The sequence below is a fragment of the Malurus melanocephalus genome, unplaced genomic scaffold, assembly GCF_030028575.1.
Source record: "Malurus melanocephalus ecotype Western Australia unplaced genomic scaffold, MMel_1.1 scaffold_4, whole genome shotgun sequence".
NCBI classification, from domain to species: Eukaryota; Metazoa; Chordata; class Aves; order Passeriformes; family Maluridae; genus Malurus; species Malurus melanocephalus.
This window is the reverse complement of record NW_026623236.1, coordinates 4,647,893-4,665,787: the sequence shown is the minus strand read 5'-3', so window position 1 is coordinate 4,665,787 and position 17,895 is coordinate 4,647,893. Positions and strand designations below refer to the sequence as shown.

Genomic DNA, 17,895 nt, shown 5'->3' with positions numbered 1-17,895 from the left:
GTGGTTTTTATTGCTCCGTGGTAGAACACCTTTGGGCTTTCCTTTGTATAGGAATTTTATGTTAATCAAGAATTGAAAATTAGTGTGAGTTTTGCTGATTTAATTATGCAGGTTTGCACAATAACAGTGTAACAAATAAACACTACATTTCAAACGTCATACATTGTGAGTATGTATGGCTATGTGTGTGTGTTTTTGGCTAAATTAAATTATTGCACTTTTGTAAGATAGACTCACTGTAAGCCTCCTTACAAAGCTAGATGGGCCCCTTTAAATCCTTTATATAGTATAGGATTAGATTTTTCTGATGCTGACACATCCATGGTAAAGGAACGTGATTTTTAATTTTACACTGTTAAGTGGTCTATATTTTACAACTTTTTGAGCAGATGGTTAGATTGACTTATTGCTCCTGTTCTCTTTGTGTTTAGCGCTGTATGAATACTTTCTCATTTTATTTGGGAATGGCTTCATAAATATTTTCCTTTTCCTAGGCAAATTATAGTTGATTCCATAGGTGAAGATGGAAAATGAATGTTAGCTTGTGTTTCTTTTTACAGAGACCAGAGTTGCTATGACATAATTCCATTATACAACGCAATGAAGAAGAAAGTGTTGTCTGACTCTGATGAGGTAAGTGTTGTGTCTTGGACATTGGTGTTGATACACTGGAGAAACAAGACTGCTGTCTCTGTCCTGTGGAAGACCAAAGTACTGCTTTAAGTCACTCTTGGGAAGTGGAGTGTACTTTTCTGTCAGTACAATGTTTCTTTTTGTCAGCTGGGAAACTGGGTGAAATCCAGCTTCCTCTCTTCCTTTAGTGCAGAAAGCTTTAATAGTTTGCTTGAGGATGCTGCTTAGACTTCTAAGAGGTTCTCAAAATTGACAGTCATGTGAAATGCTTCTCAGAAGGACAGGGGTAGGACTGTAAAGATKGAAATTATAAGTTTGAAGTATAAAATAACTTGTCTATTCATATATGTTTATATTTTTAACCTTTTTATGCAACTTACTATCTTTCTCAAAGGAAGAAGAGAAAGATACAAATGTGCCAGGGACTTCCACTAGAAAAAGAAAGGTAAGTATTTTAATTTTTTTTAATTTATATTTTTACTGCTACAAGTACTAAAATATATTTGTAAACAATGGAATGTAAAACTGAAGTATTTCTAGTATTGTGCAATATCAGATTTTTTTTAAGTTTTGAATTTAGTGACGTGTGGTTCTGCTGATCTGTTCAATGTAAAAGTATTTCTGTCTGTGCTCCTGCATGTTACAAATTGATTTCTATCATGTGGGGTAASTTTTCCATTGGATATTGTAAAATCAGGGAGTTCATTTAATATAYACCAGGCAATATTTTCATTTCAGGATCATCAACCAAAGCGGCGGCTACGTAATAGGGCTCAGTCATATGACATTCAGTCATGGAAGAAGCAATGCCAGGAGCTGCTCAATCTCATTTTTCAGTGTGAAGACTCTGAACCATTTCGACAGCCAGTGGATCTTCTTGAATATCCAGTGAGTATTTTAGAGCRAGATGACTGGTTATAATCCAATTGTTAAGTGGTGGGTTGGGGTTGTTGGTCTTTTTTTCAACTTTGACCATTTTTTCAATTCCTTCAACTGAAACTTCAGGCAGCTGTAGTGACAGAATTTTTTTTCACCACTTTGTTCTCACTTGATGTTTACCGTCTTYTTTAAGTAATTTGAAAATAAATAATACTTCTCTGCTCTCTGATACTTTGATTGGAAAATATTTTATATTCAGGGATGCTCATGTTATTAAGTAAATTACAGCTTTTTAAGTAAATTGCAGCTTTTGCAATTAAGATGCCTTTTCTGAGTGAAAAATGGTCATATATTAAATGCATATGTTGGGTTGTTGCATGTGATGKGTTGTCAAAGATCATTGTTTTCAATTCAAAGTATAAAAAGTAAGATTATATGAAAACTTTTAACAATAAAACAAAGATWTTGCTTGCTTTCCTTCTAGCATATCTTGAGTTGTTCTGTAAGATATCACTCAAGGGTTATTAACTTGGGTAAAATTATTTATCTCAATCAGAGAAAAGAAATGCTTTTCTTTTAGAAGTCACTAGTAGGTCTGTCTTGACACTGCTGTGGCCCCTGGGTACCATTATTTTTGAAGTAACCTAAACTTAATGCTATGRCCAACTACCAGTGACCCTCTGTGTTTGAGATCCTCAAATGAGCTGATAGCATTCTACTAGGCTTGGGTATGGAACACACTGCTCCCTGGTGTCACAAACCTGTTTAACATGCACAGGTACTCCTCAGGTTCTATTTACTCTGATGGACTAATTTAACTTTCTTGTTAAATTTGGTATTTAAGCTTATTGTTATATGGGTATGCCTGTTTCTTGCAGAGTCTGGAAAAATGGTTCTGTTGTTGGCTTGAATTGGGTCCTACCTAAGCCTGTGGAGTTTTCAATACTTTATTACTTTTGTAAATTGTTAGGTCTCCGTTTGTGAAACTGCTCAGGTTTCAGAAAGGATGTGATAAGCCTGATCAGTTTCAAATATTCAAACTTCATGTTTTAGAGCTACTATGTAAGAACAGTCTTAGTCTTGGTCCCATGTCTGAGCTGCTAAGCCACCTGGAAGGCTTGTAGTCACACTTCCATGTCACTGTTATCTTCATGTCAGTGTGTCAGTAATGCAACCCTTAGGACACAAAATTCAGAGCTCTGTTTCAGTAAGCCTGTTTATAAAATGAATTAAATTGTCTGTCAGTTAACTTCTAACCCTGACCCTCTCAAGTATGTCTKCAAGGAGGTATGTTGTGTATTAGTGGAAAGGGGCAAAATGTGTTCAGTAGTCTTCCATACTATTTAACGGGGACATTTGGGTTAAACAAGTTTCTCAAATGCATCCTAATGAGAATGATACATTAAGGCTYGTGAAAAAGAAAAAAAGTAATAAATTGCTTTGCTATTTCCAAACAGGATTACAGAGATATTATTGACACTCCTATGGACTTTGCTACTGTTAGAGAAACACTGGAAGCTGGCAACTATGAATCACCAATGGAGTTATGTAAAGATGTGAGACTTATTTTCAGCAATTCCAAGGCTTATACACCAAGTAAAAGATCAAGGGTAAGATWTTATTGTTTTCCATYGTTATTGTTTGAARCAACACTTACATCTAAAAAGTATAGGACCAAAAAAGCAGAGACATAGTGTAATTTGATTACTTTAAAAAAACCAATTTTAATTATTTCTGATCTTAAAACATGAATATTTCTGAGAAGCTATTATAGCTTTGTATTTGAAATGAAAGGAGTGTGTGCTATTTAAATAACAAAAGGTCTGATGTTCTGCATGTGTGTTTTGAAAATAAATATTAGAAAGGGGGYCTAAAGGGAAAGCCACATGGAAGAAAAGTTCTGTAGAAACATGAATATGAATACAATAGTGAAATGTAACTGATATTTTGGGGAAGAAAYTAGATTTGCAAAATATGCAGAGAACCCTTCCACTTCGGAGGTTACTGCAAACTGAAATAACCAGGTATAAACATYAGAGGAGGTTGAAATTCTGAGCTATTTATCACTATGCAGTAGGATTGCAATGAAGCCTTTAGGATTTGTGGGAAACAGGACTGTTTACATAAAAGTGTCAACTTACAAAGCTRTTATTACTGAGATGCCCTACCAGTCGTGGGTGCAGTATCTGATAGCAGATAAATTACAGATGCATATTTACATGTGTTCAAGGCCTCTGTATAGCTTTTCTTCTATTAAGATGTGTTAGCTTTTAAGACTAGAATTATTATAMAGCTTTAATGTTTGGCTGTTCTAAATAACAAGTTAATCATTAGGACTTCASTGTCTTAAGACTGGGCACAAATTCCTTAGCTGGTGACTAGGAGGATCAGTGAACTGAGTACTCCCCAGTCAGCAGCAGACAGCCCCAGTCATTGTCGGGGCTGCATACCCCGTGACAGAATTACTTTCAGTTGCAGCAAATGGCAGGGCTTTTKGGGCATTCTGGATTCTTTTGTGGTTTTTCTTTCTCTTCTTGACCTCATCACRCCTGACATTATCTTTAGCTTTGTGTGGTTTCACAGGTTCTCTTGACATTTTCATTTTCTTCATATTTCTTCCAAAGAGATTGGTATGGTAATAAACTTCTTTTTTTTTGTTTTACTTAGAAGTAGAAGTGGAAGGTTCTTATTTCAAGGATTTTCATATTCTAGAACCTATGTGCTTTCAATGCATGCAGCATGTAGTTCAGTGGTGATGTTTTAACTCTGGTATGCACTTATATTTAAAGCATCTTACTTCATGTGATGCTTATTTGAACAGKAAACTGGTGTCACTGATGTTTTCTTGAATAGTAAACCTAAAGTCCTCAGTTATTTGGGGTTTTTTTTAGCTTGGCACATCAGACATACGTTTCTTTGTACATGTCTTACTGGAGATGGCAATCTGTCAAACCTATCAAGTCTGGAGCTTGGGTRGTTTGGTGTGTCATTAAGTAGGCACTGGTTCGGTATTGTCTTTGTGTTTCACAGAAGGTGCTGTGTCTCCTGAAAATACCTAGACAGGTCACTTCAGTGTTGGTTTTTGTTTCCAGAATTAATAACAGCTGTGCTCAAAAAATAACTTGTGGTCTAAACTGAGTTTGATTGAGACTCTCTGTAAATCATCCAAGGCTAGAGATGGGGCAGAAAGAAAAGGGCACCTACATAATGCCAATACATTTATTGTACCTGTTGCAGCCAACTTGTAGTATCAATTCATCTATAACAGAAATAGACTGATGTTCAAATATAGGATATAAGGATCCAACTTAATAGAAGAGAAAATAAGATTTCTTGACCCCTGGTTTGATACAGTAAAATTACATTAGGGATCTCTCTTTGTGATTTCTGTTGAAGCTGGAAAGGGATACATTCTGGGAAGGCAATTGAAAAAAGGMTTTTCTAATTTTCCCTTTTCTGTGTCATCTTCAGCTGTAATATAGTTTTCAGAACCATGAAAATAGTTAAAGCAAACCCACACATGGGTTAGCATATAGTTGTTGAGGCAGATTCTAAATTTCCCTAAAACATTTCTGTATTAATCACTTTTTTACTTTTCTAGCTATTGTTCAGTGACAAATCAGTAAAACAATGCTTTGAAAAAGTATAAAATGTGGTTATTGGCTTTTCTTTTTTAGATCTACAGCATGAGCTTGCGCCTTTCTGCTTTCTTTGAAGAACACATAAGTTCTATTTTATCGGATTATAAATCTGCCCTACGCTTTCATAAAAGAAATACAATAAAGAAACGAAGGAAAAAAAGAAGTAGAAGCAGCTCAGTTTCCAGTAGTGTTGCATCCAGGTACATTAAYTCCTTTACAGTATTTATGAAATGCTGTGACATTTTGACATACCTAAACAATAAAACTTAGTGTGTTTTTTTCTTAATACTTCCTTTACTATTCCCTATATTGCAGAATGGTAGCTTTGACATGCAAGTCCCTATGATGTGGAAGAGTTTTAAACTTTACTTAGAGCTATCCTAGTGTAAGTGCTTAAAATTCAAATAACTGCTWAATGTGTACAGTAAAACAGCATCGTTAGGATAGTGATGGCATCATGCTTTGTCATATAACTATAGTATTTATTGTAAAGATTCACTTTTCAGAAGCTCACAACTTACATGAATTTCCACAGTAAATSCCATATTTTTAACATACTTCATGCAGAGGTGATTGTTTTACTCCCACGAACTCAGACACACTAGCATTTAATTTTATTTATTCCTGTAAAATGACAAGGTGGTCATTCAGGATACAAATTGTTGCTCCCTTTTGCAGCCCTGAAAGGAAGAGGAGATTAATAAAACCTCAGCTGAAGGCAGAAACTTCTGCCACTTCATCATCCTCTGCACCTGCACGATCGACGGCACTGAGACACGCTCCACCTCAGATGAATGGGAAAGCTGCTGAAGCCTCCTCCCTTGTGCGGACTCGAAGCAATAGGGGGACAACAGATGTGGCTGTTACAGAGCAACCATCTACTTCTTCAGGAGCAAAGCCTTTAACTATAAAGCCTTTAATTACAAAGCCTAATACTACTGCAGCGTCAGGAAAGTCAGGCAAGTTGGGATGGTTTTTTTTTTTTAATTAATCTGTGAATGTTTTTAAAGATAAAACTGGCATTTTGGAAACCTAATATATTTCTCTCAGTTAAGACTGGTTCTGTTTTCAAGATGATGGGCCTTTGAGGCTCTTCAAAGGAAAATTGAACAAGTTATGTGATGTTGTTTTATCAGGGAAGCTTTCTGCCTTCTGGATCACTGACTCAAATCATTTGTAGTAGAGCATGAATTCCATTTTAGCCCAACAAGGTTGAATGTGGTATAAACTACTKAACTTGCATAATGTTTTTTTCTTTTTATCTTTCTAGTATTGGAGAATTCAACCAAACATTCCAAGAACCAGAATATTGTATCAAACCCTATCCCACCTGATTGCAGTCATAACACTAGGAATATCTCCACAAAAGAAAATCCCGAGAAAGAGAAGCAAATCAAGCGCAAAGTAAAATCTTCCACTGTTAATCCACAAGGTACCAAATTTCTCTGGAACTTCCTCTCCACCCTCAGAGTTATTGATGTAGTGATTGTAGTATTGTATTTCTGTGCTAGTAATTTGGGGTTAGGGAAAATAGTATGCATTATTAAATATCAGAGTAGGGAAGTCTAATGGAACAACTCAGTCACCGTTAGTTTCCTCCTTGATGAGCTGGCACAGTTTTGACTACTCTTAACACCGTTTCCATGGTGTGATAACTGTTTAGATGATTTTGAGATGTTAAAGTATATGTACCTTCATTTAAATTATTACAAATGTCATGTTAGGAGTTCCTAAATTCCAGAGCAGACTTCTGCAGAGTCATGCTTTAAACCCTGTCTGTTTAATTACTTAAAACTTCTGTGGGTTATATTTGGGTCAGTAACACTGTGTGTGATGACGTTCTGAGCAACCACAAGGATAAGGGTCAGAGCACCCCAGCTGCAAATTCATTCTTTCATTTTTTGGCACAGCAAGAAAAAAAACTATGCAGTGTTTATTGCTTCTGTTTAGTATATTTGAATGGCCTGCTTGGACCTAGTTCATGAAATCTCCTGAGTGAGCTTGCTTGGTCTTTTGATGTCAGAATAYCTTAAAATTCAAAGCTTCGGTGGAGGCTGAAATAAGAGCTCCTAGTCAAAAAGCCTTSCTGTTTATGAAGGAGCTTTGAACTGTTAGGAAGCAGCTAGATCTACTAAACATCTTTTCTCTGAAAATGGGGACACAGTAGTCTGCAAATTTGGTCCCATCTAATTAATCTGCTTATTCCTTGTAGTTCTTCTCTCCCTAAGGAGTATCCATTCTTTCTTACTCATCCATGCTTCTGAAAAAGCATTATCTGTCCATTCCTCGTAAGCTTACTCACAAAGGCTCCAGCTGTTCCCACACTGTATTGTTAAATATGCAGCTGTTATAGGATGGGGTATTTGGTTGAGTTGGGGTATCTGAATGCTGTTGACATGGTCYTGTTTCCTGCACATCCACTCACAGGACAGAGGAGGCCTGTGCTTTTAGCATGATGGTGCACGTTTAAACACAGCAAGAGCTGTGTGTGTTTGATCAAAGGGCTCATGCTGGCTATGAGCCTGTTCTTGGCCACATTTTAGCCAAGGGCTATGGTACCAAAACACCTTCCTAAGAGGTCCTGGGATATGCCCGACTGAGGAAGTTGAGTACCCCTCACGCAATGAAAACTCATACCCCATAAAAGTCTCCAAATAATGACGTTCTGCTGTCTGTTAATRTGAGAAATCTGTGCAAATTCAATATAGAAGATGCTGCCTCAGGTTGAAAGAAAATTTTAATTCTTCAGAGATGACTTACTGTGGAGCATTCCCTCTCTTTTCAGTAGTGCTTCTTGAGCAACTTTTTACTGTTGCAGATACAAAGTAGGAATTTTGTCCACTGTTGTATCGGTGGAGAAAAATCCTTCAGCTGTTCCCTTTTTTCCTTCTTTTTTTTTTTCTTCCCCTTGCATTTTTCTTGGGTTTCTTTGTTTGTTGGAGGTTTTTTACCCTGCAGCTACTGTGTGCTAAATCCAACTAGAAGTTAGTCTTCATTCCATACTGGAATGAAACTCCCTGAGCTCTACTTTGGGTTTCTTAGATTTTGAYAGTTTGGCAATCACTGCAAATCCATTCAGATATTTTAGCACGAGTTTTATTAAAGCAGTATGAAAATGAATGTAAATGCAAATCTGTTATGAGAGGTGTACTTACAGCATTTCTGTACCATTTCTTACAGCAGATTGCAAGAATAATGCTTTGGCATCAGGGAGCATTCAGGTAAATGGACATGGAGGACAGCCTTTGAAACCTCCAGTTAAAAGAGGCCCTGGACGGAAACCGAAGGTGGAGACTACTAACAGTAGCTGTGAAGTGGTGGTGCACAAGAAAAGAGGCAGGAAACCAAAAAAGCTACAAATTGTTGAACAGCAAAAGGTTGCAGAGCAGAATACAATCCAGACTGCAAGGGATATACCAGAGGAAGCCTCTGTTTCTACTGCATGCAATTCCCTTTCTGAAAATAATGTGAAGGAAGACTTGTTACAAAAAAAAGGCCGTGGGGGTAGAAAGCCAAAAAGGAAGATAAAGAGCCGCCAGCCGGGCTCAGACCTCTTAGTTCCTGCAAATGTTAAAATACAAACAAGAAGCAGGAGGAAAAAGACACACGAGCCTATGGAGGAGGGTTCTGAAGAACTTAAAGATTCTGAACCTCACATGAGAACTAGAAACCAGGGTAGGAGGACAGCCTTTTACAATGAAGATGACTCTGAGGAAGAGCAAAGGCAGCTATTGTTTGAAGACACCTCCTTAACTTTTGGAACTTCAAGCAGAGGCAGAGTCCGAAAGTTGACTGAAAAAGCAAAAGCTAATTTAATTGGTTGGTAATTTTTATCAAGAGTTTTACTTCAGAATGCTATGAAGCAGGTACAGTTAAGGAACAGCAGAACGGACTTCTGCTTCCCTGCTGCTATTATGGGTTAGAAGAGTATGTTCTGATTTGGGGAGAAAAATTTAGCAAAACAATAAACTGAAAGAACATTCTTTGAAAGAAATATATATTTTAAACTTTTGCTATTTATTGCCCTCCAAATAGGTTATACATTTCAACAGTCATTTTGTTCACAGTGGAGAATAATTGAAGCAATTTCTGACCAACATACAGAGTTYAGAACTACTCTGCTCAAGAAGTATGTAATATCTCTACACAATTGAAAAAAGGTAATAGAACTTTTAATTGCCACAAATTGAAAACAGAAATCTATTTTTGACCAAGCAAGGTACACTTTGATTGTAAAGTCAAGTCGCCTAAGAAGGCAGACTTTGGCAAAAAGTGGCAGTAAATTCACTTACATTTCTATTAAATAATACAATACCAAACTTTGCTAATCTGAAAATATTTAATTTCWGTTGTGATGGAACGTTCAGCTGCAAAAGAAGCCTAGCACAGGCCATTGTTTATCCAAGTTCTGCCAAACATAGCAAAAATGTAATAACAAATATATTTATCCACATTGGAAAAAGTTTGACTAATGTCTAATTTTTCAGACCTTGATTCTTGTATCAATCACTAAATCTCTGTTTATTGTGCCAAAGACTGAGAATCAGTGCAGTGGAAAACCTTTTTTTCTTTTTGAGTGTCAGTACAGCATACCATTTGCAGTGATGAAAGCTGTGTCTTGTTTTAAATAGTAAGTTGTTAACATTGTTCTGAAATGTATCCTTTTTGGTACTTCTGGTAGAAAATAATGCACTGGTGGGGTCCTTTGACAGAGATGTTTTAGTCTAAATGTATAATTGGTTAAAGGATTCAAGGAAATTACAGGACAGGTATGGAATTGTGATGTTTACTTTCTGATCCAGATTGATTGTTGTTTCTACAACTTTAGACATGCTTAAGAGGCTGAAATGACCTACAAAGAATAGTGTATGTATATATTAATATATACATAAACACATAAATCTAAAATATTACCCAGGTATAAATTTTTTTCAGGATTTTTTAGATAGCACTAGAATTGAAAATTTTAAAATGTCATACTTTATAGTTTAATTTTAAGGGGAAGATTGGTTATTTTCAATTATTAGGGTTAAAAGGCCAAATCACTTTTTATGCAATCATGTTTTATACAGTGGTCTCATTGCACATTGTGTTTTTCTGCACTTTTTATGGTATATCACGCTGACATATGTCAATATACACCCTAAAGAAAAATTCCATTTAATGATTGTGCCTTGTATTCTATTATTTCTTGCATCCTTACTAAAATTAAGTTGTCTATTGTAAATGATAACTATATGACTTAGGGGAATGTATTGTTATATGTACTGCTCTGGAAAAGAAAAGCAGTTATTTATTTGTTTATGGTACATTTAGTTATTTTATACCTTTACAAACAAACCTTAATACATTTTCTATCACTTAAAAAAGTATTGTCCAGTTTCAAGGAAAACAAATACATAAGTAGCCGTATTTAGCRAGATCTGGTATGGTACAAAAATGTAACCAAAATTTTCTGGTTATACTTTTTTGGTTTTACGCATCATCTGCATTGTCTAGAAGGGAGGACATGCAGAATTAAGACCTTAAATTTGCACAGACTCTGCATACATATTTGAGGCCTGATTCTTCACTCTTTATTTTCTTATTAAAAAAAAAAAGCTTAAAAGTTTGAACAAAGAATATTGGTATTTGCCACCAAGAGGAATAGAAATACGATACTGTGGATAGCAAATTAGTATCCACCACACCTACTTTTAAGTAGTTCATTTTGCTACAAAAAAAAAAAAATTGCTAAGATTCTTTCCAGATCCTCTTTGAATTGTTATGGATTTGAATTTGGGGCAGGGATTAGTTTGTATTTCATTTGTTAACGTATTTATTTTTTTCTAACAAGTATTTCTTTATCATCCAATTAAAATGGAGTCACTAAACATGTGGTAAGATAACAAGCTACATTTGTACAGTTGCAATACAACTTCACAATTCAAAACTAATTGATTCTACTTGTTAATTTTGTTAAATATCACTGATGAAGGCAATCATTTGAAAATGTGTAATTTCCTGATGTTATCTGCATTGTAATATATAAAATAGATTATATCTAAAATTCATKTTCTGTATTTACTCCGTTTGTAATAATGTTTTATATGGCATGTTTATGTATATATTTATATATCAAAAATACCTTGTCTGTAAGTTTTGGAGACTGAAATAATCTGCGTTCCCTTAACAGTAGGTAGAAGATTGTGCATTTTAATTTTATGAACATAGAAGGCCTTACCTGCAGAACATGGGTACTGCTTCCAACCAAGTAATATCAGTAACTRTAGCCAGTATGTTTTTCATTCTTCTTAGACACATTAATGCTTTTCCTTTTAAAATAAACTGTGGATAATGTGGGTCAAATTTTTTATAGAAGCAACACTAGAAATTTATTAGAAATTAATGCCAGATTTATTTTAAAGTTATATTTTTTATAATTTAATTTCACTAGGTTGCAAACTTTATTTATAAAACTTTAGTCACCATCAGACTATTTTGGTTGTGGGAAAATTTATTATTTGAGGTGGTTGTGAGATACTGTATCAGCACAGAAAAAGAGCTTTTGATTACAGAGTTTTAGGTTTTTAAAGGTGAGCAATAAACTATTGGTCAGTGTTCTGAAATAATTTTAAGACCTATAATTATATGCATGTTTTATAATGTCATCTCAAGTACCTAACTGGTTCAGAAAATGGAGTATCAAAACCTGATGTGCTTGTTTTACATTTGCATTGTAAATAACATAGCTTCSTAGTCACATACATGCAAACAATCTGGCAGCAATTAACTCAGTTTTAGTCATTAAATTTGTTTCTATTTGACATGGATGTGAGGATACTGTTCTGGTATTTCTACGCTATACTGGGAAATGTTAAAMTTGGTTATTTGCTGCTGAGTGGTATCTTGATAACAGTGTGCTCTTTAACTACCAATGAGGAAATACTTCTGCTTCTGTCATAAGTGTGCTCTAAATGTTTAACAGGAATCATTGTACCTGTGCCTACATACTCAACAACTCTTCAGCCACCTGGTTTCTGTTGTCTGTTCTCTGGAAACTGAAAAAAATTACTACTGTAGTGTTCATTATTATTGTCAATATTGAACTAGAGCTCTTTGTCACTCGGCAATGACCAGTGATACAACTTTACAGAGAAATGTCTTCCTCCAGTGATGAGACTGCTGTGATAAAGATTTACAGATGTTTATTTGTACAGTGTCCGGTTTGTACCTGTGATCAGTTTGTTGATAGACTTGTAAGGTTGAGTTGGCTGAGTTAAATATTACTATGGCTTAATATTTGTAAAATTAATTGATAAAGGACCCTGATGCAGCACGTAGGATATATTAATATCTACTAAAAAATAAATTGTAGTGTAGAGACAGCTTATTCACTGTATTGCTGTACAAATATTTTTAAGTACCATTTCTGTGCCAGAGGTTTTTGTCTTACCAAGAAAARGACTACATGCAACACAAAAAAAATAACCTGTCTAGTCAGTAACTTGGAGCTTATTATGATTTTTACATCACATTTTAAAATATTTTGCTCACATTTGTTGGATTGAGGACTACAAGTAAATACTGTAGTGTGTAATTTGAATTTAGACACATGTTAAATAGTTGACTGGTTCTATAAAACCAATAGGCTTAAGTGGATGGGACTCTTTCACCCTGTATTTATATAGCAGATTGGAGGCTAGAGGTTTTTAAGCTCACTTTCATTAACATTCACATTTTATTTGTAGCATGTGAATATTGTTGAGGTAATTTTAACATCACTGGTCAATCAAGATATAGCCATACCACAATATTTACATTGTATCCTAAGTCCTTGCCTTATTCTAAACCAGTTTTTTTTGTCCATGGTAGATTGTAAAAGATTTTTCTTTTTGCTTAAACAGAGGGTTTTAAAATATTTAATTATAACACTTCTACAGTGCTGTGATAGAAAAGGTAGAGGGTTTTAAAACCTCACCTAGAAACAGCAAAAGCTCATTTTCTGTTTACTACCTAAACGAAGACAAATGAACTGTGTAAAATGAGTATATATTTTCTTTTATCCCTGAAGTTCTTGTAACAGATTGGTTTCCAAGGGGACCTGGATATTCAACTGATAAAAGGGCTGTTAGTTTTCTGCTGTAAATTACTGTATATACATGTTTGTTCGTATGCAGAGGAAAGCGTATTACATTTTATAAAATTGGCCAAGGCTTGACAATGAGTTTCAAATAACACGTCTGGCATTGACAGATTAGCTTATGTAGTTTCCTGGTTTTGGATCGTGAGTACAGATTGCTCACTTTCTATGATGTCTGGGGGAAAACAGCAGTAGCTCTTAAACCAGAGCTCACCTCCAGGTGCTCTTGTGTTTCTGCTGATTTTAATGCAGAAATTCGCCATGTCACTTTTACAGTTTGTTAAGAGGAGGAAACATGCCAGGAAGCCAGATTAAAAGACATCTTAAATTGCAGAAAAAGGTGATTAKCTGCTTCCCCCTCACCCCCTCCTTTTCCCAAGGTTCTAACAGCCTCAAGGCACTCTAGAGAGAAACTTTATATGCTGCAATAAAATAAGGGTGAATAAATTTAGCTTTTAGGAGGTACGTAGTGAGACAAGTAGTCATTTGGATCCTTTTTAATGCAGATAAACACATCAGGAAATTCACTTCAAATAATGCAAACAATACATTTTAGGGAGGGAAAGTAGTACTGTGCTATGAATTCCTACACTGAAAAAAAACAAAGAATRAGGTCACACAAATTAGGAGTAGAAAAAAATAGAAGTACCTATCATGTACTGTGTGATGTACATGTATTATTTTGTGCTTACAACTGCGCGGGTTAGTTTGCTAATGCGTTAAGACCATACAGAAGTTACATTTTTGGACCATACTAAAACTGCAGAAGTGTGGTGGACAACTGGATAATGATCATGTGTGAATAAAATTCTGTCATAATGTTTCAATATGTATAGAATGGAGCTCRACTTCAAGTAAATTACCTGGAAAGGTTAATTTTAAAACTGACAGATTTTCAGATTACAAATTACGCTTATTTTGTACAGAATTATGTAAAACACAAATCTGTTGTATGTAATGAGTAACAGTTTTGAAAACTATAATTCTTTAGCTTTATCAAGGCTTTTTTCCTTCCAGAAATCTAGATTATCATGTTATAACCTGAAGTATCTCACCAGGATAACAGTGCCCTTTCTTTTTGTACATATGGATTGGAAATTTCTTTACTGTTATGTGGACACTTTCTATGTTAGTTTTGATGCATAATACTTTGAATCCTTTTATACAAACTAGAATGTATGTGTAAGAATTACTGTCACTGCAATGTAGTAACTACAAACTTATTTTTAAATAAATAGAAAACATGTTTTTCTAAGCTGTCCAACAGTGTTTGTTTCTATCTAGTAATTTATTRTGCTATGGGACACTGGAACAGACAAAATTGGAACCGGAGCACTCTCTGACAGAGATCAGCATTTGTTATTTTGTAGGGGTTTTCACTGAACCCTGCAGTTCAGGAGGCAATGTAAAGCGGCAGCATCTGGCACTGAAGGCACCATGTTGCCAGTCCTGTCCTCTTAGCTCACTTTTGCATGTGCACCAGGGTAGCAACCTCTAATCCTCCAGGAAAAGAAGTCGACACAGGATGTGTTTTCACAAAACTGCAGGGTTGGTTTGTTTATATCTACATTTTCCTGCTCAATAGATGCAAGAAAAATGTGGATCCTGTTTAATTTCATGTGTTATTTGCTTCATCAGATGAAGAGGATATTTCCTCCTTAYGTTCCTTACCTGAAGACACAAGGAATTGATGGCAGAGACCCTCACTCACCTCAGAGATGCAGGTATGTCTGGGTGACGGGAATGTGGAACTGACTGTGCTGTTGGAGCATGTCACACCCACACCGCTAAACTCCGCCCCTCTTCTGTAATCAGGACAGATCATAACGCTCATTAAATGAAGGAAGTTGTGTGATCATGGAAGCTGATTATTTTCTTCTCAAAGTGTAAAGTTTTTGTGCCAAAGCCGGTATTCTTTCCTGCTCTAGCAATCAATATGAGCTTTGCAAAACATACTTGTCACTTTTCCGAAAGACAAATGAGCAAAATGTAATGGCTCTAAAAATTAATCAATGTTGCTATTTGAAGCAAATGTGAAAATAAAGCAAGTGCCAGCAAGCAACATACAATGTGACTGGAATTTAAATAGCATAAGATTGAGTTACTGTATAACAAATTATAATGAAAAATACAGTTTTTGTGGCTTTTCCTACTGTTAACAGGAAACTCAAGCTCAWAAYGTCTGRTTATTTTTCTMAYTYGGASAAATACTTCRCTAAGAAACCTTTGCAACAGGCCTRATTTACTGTTTTACAGGAGWGTAGYGAGAATTTATGAATCTTCTCTTGTACTTCGAAATCTGTTGGAGTGCTGAAGGGAAGATAAGGTAGAGAGTTTGGGAATGATGTTCCTAGTCTGGCAACAACCATGAAAATTTTCTTCATGCTTCCTTTTCTTGTCTCTGAAATGAGGAGRTTTTACCTAAACTTGGTCTGTTTTCCTTTCATTTTACTTTAGCTTGTAGGTACATAAATGGAAAAAAAAAAACAAAAAACCAAAACCAAGAAGGAGGAAGCAAGAGCAGAGGCAGGTARCCAACTCATTCAGCATCACATTTCTGCAGAGGCCAATTCCTGGAGGTACTGACTTCAAACAGTGTTAGCATTCAAGAGCCAGGCAGCCTCACCTGTTCATTGGTGTTTTTTCTCAGATCTCTGAATTTGACTTTGAACAAGGATATTCAAAATAATAAAGACTGTAATTTAAAATGCAAACATAGTTAGAATATTATTAAAATATTAGAATTACTCTATTTGTATTCTGTAGCAGAGAAATCTAGTGGGGTTATTTTTTTGAAATTTGAGCACCTCATTCAAGATTTGAATTCTCTTAAGCATTAAGGAAGGTGGTGTAAGCTTCCATGAATGACTAAGAAATGGAATATAGCTGTCAAAAAGAAACAAAAAAGAAAGGAGCAAGAAAGAAATAAAAAAGGAGCTACTTAGAAGTTTTTAGTTAGTGACTGCCTCTCAATACACTGCCTATTTTTACCCAACTAGAATCTCAACARGAGGAGYTGGGTGTATGWGCAGTCTGTACTGTTGTTCTTCACTGACAGCGGTTAATCTGCATGCACAAGTACATGGGGAGATATTAAACATTTAGAACTAAAATCTTTATTTATGCTGTTCAATGCTTGTAAAGTGTTTTAGGTTGTAAAATGTATGTTAATGGTAAACTCTTCTGATTGATAAAGTTACAAGAGAAATCAGTGGTTAAGTTATATAGAAAAAAATATTAGAAAATTCACTTAAGTGTTGCCTTAAGAAAGGGCAGATTATCTGGAGTTGTCTTATGGTCAGAGTTGTTTATTTTTTCTTGCATASTAATTTATGAGGCTGTCATTTTCCTCTGGCTTTGGCCTCTTCTCTGCCCACCTCTGAGTCACAACAGAGCACACAGGGTTGGTTTCTTTCTGCCTCTTGCACTGAAAACTTCTGCTCAAGCATATGGGGAGTAACCTGTTTTGTAAAAGAAGCATCTTCGTCTTGCAATTTGATTTACTTTGTATTAAGAAGGTGTCATAATGTTTGGGTAGTAATAAGCTGCTTGAGTCCCACTTTGAAACCTTCAGCCTCCCTGAGGTAGGATCAGGTGTTTGCGTGGTTGCTGAGGTTTTGCTCAAGGGAGCCATTAGGTCCCAYTGTGCACTGCAGCCTGGGCTGGCGTGATGCAAACACAGCCAGAATGGCCCCAAAGAGTCTGCTTTCCCTGGGGTGAGCTGTGTGAGGCAGATAGGCTGCTCTGAGCAAGCTGATCTAGCKGAAGATGTTCTCTGCTTCTTGCAGCGGGATTGAACTAGGTGACCTTGAAAAGGTCCCTTCCAAAACAAACTATCTATAATTCTATGATTAAAAAACTATTTTTCTGAAGTAAAATTTGTATTTCTAGGCTAGTATCCAAACTATTAAAAACTCTAGTGAATTTTTAATTGGGCATTCCTGGCATGTTACACAGGTTTGAATCCATCTACAAAAGTCCATCCTAGGCCTGGCCACTTACTTCCCACATGTTCACTAGGCATGGCTTGGTAACATTTTTGGTTTTTTTTTCAGAGTCTTGCCCTTCAGACAGCTGTGCTCAGTGAGACGTGATGGCTGGAACATTTCCTTTCTATTGGTAAGGCTCGACATTTGCTTCTGCTGAATTTCTCTTTGCCTGTAATGTTTCCATTGCTCTGATCTCCCTGGAGCATTTGCAGTTTGAATCTGTCTCTGCTCCCACTCTGATTTGGGTGCCATCAACCACTTTGGTTTCTGTTGAAGTTACACAGTGAAATCCGTGACACAGAGGAGCCTCCTTGCCGGGTTTGCCCCCCTGCAGCAGTGGGGGTTTGTGTCGGGTGCTGCCCAAACCACGCCGGACACTCGCGTTCAGCTGTGCCCCCATCCAGCTGTGACAAAGCCGKGCCCAGGGACCGCACCGGCTGCGCTCTGAAGTGCCAACAGCACGGTGACAGGCACGACATGAGGCTTACAGCTTTGTGTAAACTTCACSTGAGAGAACACCTCCGGACTTCTAYTCATAGCAGGTTCAAGCCACTTGTCCACCTTCACAAAAAGAAACACCTAGGTAAGGAAGTTGGAAATATTAAGTTAGCCTGCAGAAATAAATTAGAAA

The 17,895-nt window shown here is 36.1% G+C and overlaps 1 protein-coding gene across 3 annotated transcripts in view; it reads left to right on the top strand.

Moving 5' to 3' along the window:
* Positions 1–14,553, top strand: part of PHIP (pleckstrin homology domain interacting protein) — a 96,693-nt gene extending 82,140 nt beyond the window's left edge. For 2 of the 3 annotated variants that reach the window (XM_057369342.1, XM_057369333.1), the window contains exons 29-36: positions 561–633; positions 1,028–1,078; positions 1,372–1,521; positions 2,970–3,122; positions 5,190–5,353; positions 5,832–6,112; positions 6,424–6,585; positions 8,334–14,552. In XM_057369342.1, the coding sequence (XP_057225325.1) occupies positions 561–633; positions 1,028–1,078; positions 1,372–1,521; positions 2,970–3,122; positions 5,190–5,353; positions 5,832–6,112; positions 6,424–6,585; positions 8,334–8,980 (1,681 nt within the window). In that variant the 3' untranslated portion in view covers positions 8,981–14,552. Of the gene's footprint in view, positions 1–560; positions 634–1,027; positions 1,079–1,371; positions 1,522–2,969; positions 3,123–5,189; positions 5,354–5,831; positions 6,113–6,423; positions 6,586–8,333 lie in introns of all 3 variants that reach the window. The other variant, XM_057369325.1, reaches the window with a different exon arrangement.
* Positions 14,554–17,895: the final 3,342 nt, after the last annotated feature.